The sequence below is a fragment of the Pieris rapae genome, chromosome 11 (assembly GCF_905147795.1).
Source record: "Pieris rapae chromosome 11, ilPieRapa1.1, whole genome shotgun sequence".
Lineage (NCBI taxonomy): Eukaryota > Metazoa > Arthropoda > Insecta > Lepidoptera > Pieridae > Pieris > Pieris rapae.
This window is the reverse complement of record NC_059519.1, coordinates 7877817-7887292: the sequence shown is the minus strand read 5'-3', so window position 1 is coordinate 7887292 and position 9476 is coordinate 7877817. Positions and strand designations below refer to the sequence as shown.

The 9476-nt window shown below is 33.1% G+C and overlaps 2 protein-coding genes across 6 annotated transcripts; both read left to right on the top strand.

Moving 5' to 3' along the window:
- The first annotated feature begins 1381 nt into the window (after positions 1 to 1381).
- Positions 1382 to 3627, top strand: LOC110994306 (mRNA export factor Gle1). Its single transcript, XM_022260859.2, has one exon. The coding sequence runs from the start codon at positions 1569 to 1571 to the stop codon at positions 3516 to 3518; it is 1950 nt and encodes a 649-aa protein (XP_022116551.1). The 5' UTR covers positions 1382 to 1568; the 3' UTR covers positions 3519 to 3627.
- A 389-nt stretch (positions 3628 to 4016) lies between these two features.
- LOC110994275 (DDB1- and CUL4-associated factor 10 homolog) lies at positions 4017 to 9132 on the top strand. Of its 5 annotated transcripts, none has more exons than XM_022260815.2 (11): positions 4018 to 4463; positions 4587 to 4700; positions 4792 to 5161; positions 5387 to 5542; positions 5960 to 6019; positions 6313 to 6494; positions 6857 to 6977; positions 7293 to 7375; positions 7630 to 7809; positions 7981 to 8140; positions 8535 to 9132. In XM_022260815.2, exons 1-11 carry the CDS (start codon positions 4240 to 4242, stop codon positions 8808 to 8810), a joined length of 1926 nt encoding a protein of 641 aa, XP_022116507.2. In that variant the 5' UTR covers positions 4018 to 4239; the 3' UTR covers positions 8811 to 9132. The 5 variants fall into 5 exon arrangements, with proteins under 5 accessions (XP_022116509.2, XP_022116508.2, XP_022116507.2 ...); XM_022260814.2 differs by having other exon boundaries at positions 4019 to 4463; positions 7978 to 8140; XM_022260817.2 differs by lacking the exon at positions 7630 to 7809 and having other exon boundaries at positions 4017 to 4463.
- Positions 9133 to 9476: the final 344 nt, after the last annotated feature.

Here is a 9476-nt window from a genome sequence, read left to right as displayed (position 1 = left end):
ACTGGCGACACTTCGGACGTAGGGATGTTTATATAAACCGATCAGTCCGCTATGAATTGATCAAATCTTGGGTATGAACAAAAATTAATGATTAAATTTTTTTTATTAAAATAAATTTTTGTTTTTTTTGGTCCACTGTAACTAACCAGACGTTTAGTAGTAGATATATTTGATAGGGCTCATGACAGTTGATATACAAATACGAACATTGATATAATCTTATACATATATGTATAAAATTCTTGTGTCACGGTGTTAGTAACCGAACTCCTCCGAAACGGCTCGACCGATTCTCATGAAATTTTGTGTGCGTATAGGGTAGGTCTGAGAATCGAACAACATCTATTTTTCATCCCCCTAAATGTTAAGGGTGGTCCACGACTAAATTTTTATATTTATTTTTTAGACAAAATTTTTCGTTTTTATTTTATTTACACCATACAAAAATACATGCAACCCTAAATTTTTTTGTTAATTATCAACTTTAATTTTTTGACACAAAAACATGGCAAAACGTTTGCCTGGTCAGCTAGTAAATATATAATTTTAGTATAAGCCCCGCAAGTTGATATTGCGATTGGCGGCCATCTTGGTGACGTAGTCGACGCGACGGTCACGGACACCGTCACTACCGTTCGCAAGGTCAGCCCGCGCTTACGTGCTTACGCGCATCGAATATTTGTTACCTATAGCTTTTTGTTTTTGTTATCCTGTTTTATTGTTAAGTTTTAGTAGTACTCGTTAAAATGAGTAAGAAATAGTCTTTATTAATAATTAATTAACAGTCGTGCTCGTGAAATGATAATTAAAGTGGACAATTATTTTGTAAAAGAGAAAGAGGACTCTGAGTTAGTTATATAAAATATAAACTGTACCTTAAAAAGTGCTTCGGATACTACTGCGGACATTTTAATGTCGAAGCAACTAGTAATAGACATTTTGAATATTTTGCAAAAAATATAACAATTTTTTGCTATCTGTACTTTTTTGCGACGGATGACGTCACGCAGCCGTTATTGAGACAAGGTTCCATCGCAATATCAACGCGCGGGGCTAGTAATTAGTTTATACCAGTGTAGACAGAATAGTGTATACCAAGAATTGTTTTTAACCTACTACTGTTATGTCTTGCATATTTAGACTCTTCATTTATTAAAATCATTAAAATATTTTCTTATTATTCTATTTTTTACTCATGGAAAATATTTAGATTTATGAAAACATTATTTGATATTAAAACAGCTTATCAGTATGGAATAATACTAATAGATTGTAACCGTTCGGGTCATTTGACTTTACTTCAAGATCAGATGGCATTATTACACGTCTGTAAATTTATTTGTCAGTTGTCACTCACTATTCACTACTGACTATTGACTACTTGCAAGTTGCACTTGAATTTTGATTTTTGGGCGAATTTGATAAGACCAATTGCAACTAATGTTTAATAATATAGAATTGAATTAATTTAATAGATTGTTAGCTATAAGAGAAGTAACTACAGTAATGTTAACTATACATATTTGTGTGGAAACTTAATTAGAACGTTCCCCGGTAAAACTTACACCATGGATAGTTCGTATAGTAGTATTGAAAACTCTTATTCAAGTATTGATAACCTTACTAACAGTACAAAAGATCTGAGAAAGCTAGATATCAGTATATCAGAGCAGCTTGCTAGTTTCGGAAGATTGAGAATTTCAGCACTGACTAAAGCTGCGGAAATCAGTCCTTTAATTAAAGATGTAACGATCGGCCCCAGAAGTCCTTTAAAGAAGGAAAGAATTATTCAAGATACACAGCAATATTCAAAACCAGAAAAAGTTATAAACCTTCTAGAGGATAAGCTTGGTGATGGCGATTTAAGGCATTCATTATTAGTAAAAAAGTATGAAGCAAAACTTCAAGAGACATCTCAAGACCTATTTAGAAATTTAATAGAAAGAATGATGACAAATCATGCAGAAGCAATGGATACATATTGGAAGAGGCAACATGATGAATCACAACGTAAGACTTTGGAGTTACGAGTTAGGAAGCTGCAAATGATTAAACAATTACGAGAAAGTGACAATATGTCTGTATTGGAAGAAGCAAAACTTGATGAACAAAGATGTCAGCTTATCAATAGACAAACACTTGAAAACATGAATAGAATTTTGGCAGAACAAAATAAAGCTACTGCTAGATTTGCTCAGATTACCGATAGTCATACAAAAATTTGCATTTGTTACAATGAAATAATAAGTATAATTGAATCTGATGAGCTTGCTAAAGATATTGGATTAAAACATATGACAAGCTTAAATGATATCCTCAGTAACATGTCAGATATAATGAATTTATGTAAAAGTGGTGAAATTACCGACAAGAAAGTTCAACAGTCTGAAGTTTTAGCGATAAATATGAAAAATATAAAGGAAAAAATAATGCTTGATTTAAATACTGCTAAGACTGAGCAGACAAAAAAGATGCAAGAAGAAGAGTTGAGAATAAAACAGGAAGAAGAAAAAAAAGCTGAAGAAACTGAATTGCTTAAAAAACAACAAGAAGTTCAACAAACTAAGAAGTCTGGCCCTCAATTTTACTCTGACTCAAACTATGCATACTACTTAGAACTACAAAATTATCTTACAGAATATGAAGCTAAATATAAGCAACTTTTAGAAGACAGTAGTTTAAAAAAGTTTAAATTTGATTGCCAAAAAGCAGTTAATACTCCAATTAATGCATTATCCTCTGTGAGTGGCACTCATATGAGAAACACATTAGAGAAGTTAGCTAAACTGCTTAGAGGTGATAAAGTTGAAATCTCTGATTCATATATTTCTGCATCTCTACACCCTCAAGGGCTCTATTACTGCAATGCTCTTTTAGCTAAAAAAATTGTAAGACAAGGTGAACTTCTAGTTTCTAGTAAACCTGAAGCTGCATTTCCTCTAGCTGCTTTAGCAGTTGCGCTGTGGGTTGAGTTCCCAGAATTTGGTAGACTTCTTGAAGCATACTTCCATAGACAATGTCCATATCTGGTCCCTATGTTCTTGCCACAAAAACAGGGACAAACAGATAGAGAGTTTTATTTGTCACGAGGATATATTTATAATGATGATAATATAGTTGAAAAGCAAGATAAATTTCTTAAAAGAATGTCTGGAATCTTTAGATTAAGATGTGCTATTTGGATTGCAAAGACTCCATCATTTATATCTGCTTCAAACCCACATAGTCTGCGGTATGGTTGGAAATGGCTTGCCTCCTTCATAAATTTAAAACCTGAACCTGACATCTGTGCCACATTATTACATGATTTCTTTAATGTTTGTGGAGCTGAATTTTATAAGTACTATGGTAAACAGTTCACTAAGATTATTAAAATAGTAAGCACTGAGTATTTGGCAATATTACAGAATATTGATGAAGGGGGTCCCAAAACAAGATTGGAGGTATTTTTACAGACTGTTCTTCAAAGTGGAACCATACCACCACCTAGTGGATTGCTACCTTCTAACCTTTGGTAGCCAAATGAATATCACATTAATAATTTTGAAATTTAATTTTATTTGATATGAATTTGACATCCAACATATTTGCCTGTGTAAAACAATGAATAAAATGATTCAATTATTATGATATAATTTTTATTAACTCTTTGTATGAAATCTATTATATAGGCTATGAAATTTAGCCTATAATTTATAATCTTACAAAACCGTTTAAGGCATCAAAACGGAAAATAAAAATTCTAAAATTACATGTAAATTCAGTAATAACTTTTTTTTTAATTTGAAGATTATTAATCATTTTTTTACTAAAAGTATTCTATATGATTTCATGGCCACATGTGTCCTAAACATGATGATGGTTGGAGGAAGGGGTCTTTCTGGGGGGAAATTAAATTAGTCTAAAGGTATGGCATCAAGACCATCTGGCAACACTGATCTGTGATCTTGGCTTTTGTACCAATAGTCTTTGTATCGGTATACTAAATAAATTTAAAAAAATCTTGGTTTGTTTTATTTACGGGCTGTCAACGTCAATTAACTCACGATTGGTTTTCAAATTTCAATACAATAACTTATTTTTTACTAATTACATATAGTTTTAATTTATAGTCTGGCATTATATAAAACCTCAAGTAATATGTGAGAATTTGAAACAACATACGAACTCTTTTTATATTGTTACGATGTCGAGTATTTAAAACAAACTTCTCTATACTGTTTAATTGCTGGTTACAAAATGGGTACTAAGTGTTGGAATGATAGTTTTATGGCAAGATACTCAGCGTTTAACCCCTATCGGTTGATACAGAGAGAATGTGGTTTTCCAAGACCTGTTGGTAGCGATGATGCTGTAGCCCGCAGTTTATATTGTGGGATGAAACCAATTGCTTCATGGGACTGCGATCAATATAACGCTCTTCCTACTGGTGGTGTTTTTAACCTTGAATTTTCACCGGAAGGGTAAGGACATTCACAAGCCTTGAAAGCACATTTACATTCTTAGAGTTAACAATTACTTTGTTATTAAATCGAATTTGTTCATGCATAGAAAAATGTAGGTCTTCTACAGAACATCTTTTTCAGATCACTATTAGTCGCAGCATGTGAGAAGAAATCCATACAAATATTTGATCCTCTTACTCACCAGAGAATATATTCTGTTAATGGAGCTCATTTAGATTGTGTTAACTGTGTCAAGTAAGTACTCATGATATTAGGTATTTTGAAAAACCTTTAATTTTATATGTATGTATATGTATGAATTATAGTAAATGTTTAATATTTTTAGATTTCTGGATGGCCGAATGTTTGCTACTTGTTCAGATGACACAACAATTGCATTATGGGATGTTCGTCACTTAAAGAAGAAAATACGTTCACTTTTAGGACATTCAAATTGGGTTAAAAATATAGAATTTTCTGTTAAAGACAAGCTTCTAGTTACCTCTGGGTTAGATGGCAGTATCTATACTTGGGATATTAATTCATATACAGAGTTTAATCTAGTCTACCAAAGAGTATTTCATGCATCCGGTTTGATGCGGTGCAGATTATCTCCTGATGCCAAGCAAATGGTGATGTGTACCACAGGTGGACTTCTTGTTATTATACATGATTTAAACTTATCCATGTTGGCTCAAGACTTACACGGTTTTAAGGTAATTAATTAATTTAAGGACATTTAGTAATTTTTTAGATTTAATGATAAGGGGCTGTTTAATTATTACATAATTAATGACCCCTCTGCCCTTGCGTTTATTCAATATCTAAATATTACATAAACAGTAGTGCCCTTTTCGAGCCCTAATAACTAAAATTAGCTTCTATACATTAGATGAACACAATTTTTTGTTTAAAAATATAAATTTATTCAATATTTACAGCCAAACTTGTATAGGTTAATGCAAATGAGCCGTCAACTAATACCCATAGCAGCAATGTATGATCATTTGTTTGATGTCAAAAGAACAGAAAATAGAGTGGAGTTTGTATCAGATTTTCCAGATGGAAATGATGCAGAAGTTGTAAGTGCATTACAGGTAAGTTTATTTATAATTTTATTCATCATTAGCAATTTAAAGAATCTAAAATAACTTTAAAATATTTAAGAGGAATTTTTATCTTGTATTTGAACAAACAATTAGCTAAATTTTGGTTAACTATGTTATATTTTGTTTTTATATATATTTATTTTATTCATAATGATACTAAAACTGTGTTAGAATTTTAATATAAACCAGCTGTACAATTTAAAGACAGCAATTTTCTATACAATGAGCAAAGTATGATTAATAAATTAAGTTATTAAAGAAATGTAGTAATGTACAACACTCAAAGGTTTTTTGTTCTAATAGTTTATGATTTTAAATATTTAGTAAAGTATTTTTGGTATCATTTATTCAGTACAAATCTAGTTAATTAATTAAGGGATATCACCTCATGGTTCTAAATTACAGATACACCCTCAAGGATGGAGCGCACTTAGTCGAAACATCAGTCACGATGATAGGTCTGAGGTCAGTTGTTTTTTAAAGAAATCATTTTATAAAAGTTACGTACATATAACCTATTGATCACACACACTGATATAATATAATTTGCTATATTAAAAAAATAAAGTAAACTATACTTCTCCTTACTCACTATTCTTATTTCAGAAATATAATATATAAGTAACTATTTAATTAATAAGAAATATTATTAGTCATTATGGTATGTAACGAACTAACTTTTATATCTATAATTTTTACTGTACTCTTGTTATGCTACTTATTTTCTAATTAATGTTTCTTCTAAATTATTTATACAGTGGTCATGTATCCATGACATTCAACCACACGCCCCTACTTCGGATAAGAGCGTTCGTGATTCTTCTCCCCCCCCGCCGCCACCCCCTCCCGCGACTCGGCGGCCTGTCCCGCGAAGAACTCCGCGGCGTAGAACCAGGCCCTATAGATCACCAAGACCTATGGCATCGGTTACGCCAGTACCGTAAGTAATCAAATAAAATTATTGCCAGCGATTTGAGAGATATCTAAAATCATATATGGAAAACCATCTAGAATATTTTAGTGTTTTGCTGTTAATATCAAATCTTAAATAGAGAGTACACAGTAAGAACTAAATGCCACGCATTGAGTTCTTAAAATCTCATAAGACGAATGTACGTGTGCAATTTACGTTTAAAGTTGTAATTTGTCACGATACCTCAAAATATTGCGACGGTTCTCCACGTGGCGGTTTTTTATTATTTAAAAACTGTATTTAATTAATGAAAAGACCAGAAAAAACGGCACAATAAAGCGTAGTTTTTGCGGTTGAATTAAAACAAATATGAAGCTATCGGTGAATAGAACAGGGGATCGGTCTCGCGAGAGGCGCGAGCGGGAAGAGGAGAGAGTAGCGGAGCGGGTAGCGGAACCAGAAGCAGGGCCTAGTTCGGGCGAAACTGCCCAACCGCCACGACTGGGCTTGGTGAGTTGATTAATAACTATGAGCATACAACTCTTCACTAGATAATTCTAATGTATATATGGCATATATAATGTATTTATTCCGATTCTATCTTATTACTATATTCTCATCGGCTTTTCTCTTACAATTCAAATCTGTCGTATTATATCTATCATAGTTAGGTTTAAATATTTTGCATTATCTATATCTGTTATGCAATGTTTATTTCTTTGAGATATCTATGTGTTCCGACAAAACCCACGTCATAGGCCCTTTTAGTAAATAGAAAAACTCTTAAATTATTTTTTGTATATTAAATTTACTGTTTCTATCCAGGGTTTATCGAGTATCCAAAATGACGTGTGGGAAGCGTCAATAACGATCAAACAGCATAGAGTGCTTCAAGAGATGTATACCAGGTAAAGTTTAAGTTATCGTATGCTCACAGTTATTAATCAACTATGTAGGGTTTAACATTCTTTATAAAAGAAGGTGTAAAACTCTTTCGGAAAACTTAAACAATATTTCATTTAATGCAAGGACTTTGTTGACAATATACCTCAGCCTTCTAGGTGCCTTGTTTTAAATTAAGGAAACTGTTGCTAGTACTAGTCTGTGTGTCGGCTATGAAATTTCTCAAAGATGACATAATTAATAAGGGTTGTCACAACAGGGGCCAGGTGGGTCGTAACTTCAATATGCAGCGAATCCTGGGAATCAATACGGGTATAACTCCGCCCGCTGCTCTTCGCCCGCGTACTCTGTCTCTGTATCCGCGCCCTGCTCGCGCAGAGGCTGCTCGCCTAATGCCGAGCCTACAACCCGCTATATCTAATGACGCCTTCAATTATAGGTTAGTTAATGGGACAAATGTTAAGTTTATTTGCATTTTTCCACATTTAATTTAGTGCCGTGCTTTCTGGTCGTTTGATTACTAAGTAAGAACTATAAATTAATATTTTTTATTTTTTTTGTATAAGGGTGTTGTATTTTAATTTCACAATAAATTATATTATTAAAGCAGAACACTGCCTTCAACTTCCGGCCAAACTCCATCGAGTGCGAGAGAGAGGGATAGTGTGAGTGAGGGGGAGGATGAAACGAGACATTACCGAATTCACCAAAATAGAGATAGACTGCTCTACTATGTAGAAGAGACCAATGAAGGGAAAGGTTTTATTAAGGTTAGCTATATTTATTTTTTATCCTCTGTAAGATCCCAATAGGCTATGGGACTGGAAAATTTATGTCTTTTTTATTGACCAAACTTTAAAGTTGGATCCTGATTATGTTTATACGGTCATTTTCATTCCAGATGCGTTAAGCATATTAGGTCAATGAGTTAAATAAAGTAGTTATGAAATTATCGTAATTATGTTCTTTTAGTTGTTATTAGTAGTAAGACAACATAGTTTAGTAAAGAACTATAAGGGGGGGGGGGGGGTTTGATTTTCTTATTACGTCAGCAGTAATTATTTACTTTTTTGAACATATTACCCCCTCATTGTCTATGCTTGAAAACGAAATGCATTTTTGAGGATTGCTACAAAAAATTGAAATTGAAAACAAATCTTGCAGGAATTGTGCTATTCAGCGGACGGTCGACTCGTATGTTCACCTTTTGGCCGAGGAATGCGTCTTCTTGCCTTGAATGACTCCTGTAGTGAACTCTCACATTGTGTTCAAGACCAGACCTCTCCAACTCAAATGGTTGAGGTCGGTCAGAGCCTGGGCATACACCAGGATTTAGTTGTCAGCTCCAAGTTTAGCCCTCGTCACCATCTCCTAGTTACCGGATGTCTTGATGGGAAAATCGTCTGGTATGAACCCCATAGTGGTGAGGCACTGTATTAAGCATTTAGGATATAATGCCTTTGAGATCACACAGCAATATTTTGGGCTTCCTACGATATCCGGGTGCTTTACTCAAAATTAGTTTCATGGTTACCAATGGATTTTTTTTCACTGGTATTGTAAGTATGCTGGGGACATTATGAGGGTCATACTTAGGTACATCTTTAATTCATGTTTCAAAATATATCAAGTTGTGATCTAGTCTTGAGCACTGCCAGAACTCCGGTTAACTTAATAATTTTAAAACTACTTTCTATGATATTTTTAGTTATAATTGCGTCTGGCCATTTTAACTTTGACTTATTTAAGGCATGTAAAGAGATAAAAATACAAAACCAGGGTGCATAAAGGTAGAGTGAACCAATTGAGTGTAATAATTAAAAAATAAGTCCATAGTTCCATTATCAAATAAAATCATAATGATGTTTTAATAGATCTTATTGAATTTTTACCCATTTAGTTTTAGGTTCTTTTTCTAGGGCATAGTAAAATAATCTTACTGTTTCCTTTTTTACAAGTGACATGTATAAACTCAAGACAAGATGGTGACTTAAATACTAATTTGGCTAAGACTGGATTTTTTTGCCCTCTCCTATTTTCAGTACTGCCTTAAGATAATGTTTTTAATACTATTGGTGAGAGCAATGTGAGAATTTGAATGTTTCA

Coding starts and splice junctions, on each gene's coding strand:
- LOC110994306 (XM_022260859.2), top strand. CDS start 1,569: ATGGATAGTTCGTATAGTAGTATTGAAAACTCTTATTCAAGTATTGAT.
- LOC110994275 (XM_022260814.2), top strand. CDS start 4,240: ATGGGTACTAAGTGTTGGAATGATAGTTTTATGGCAAGATACTCAGCG. Junction 4,701..4,791: donor GATTGTGTTAACTGTGTCAA/GTAAGTACTCAT, acceptor TAATATTTTTAG/ATTTCTGGATGGCCGAATGT. Junction 8,141..8,534: donor AAGGGAAAGGTTTTATTAAG/GTTAGCTATATT, acceptor CAAATCTTGCAG/GAATTGTGCTATTCAGCGGA.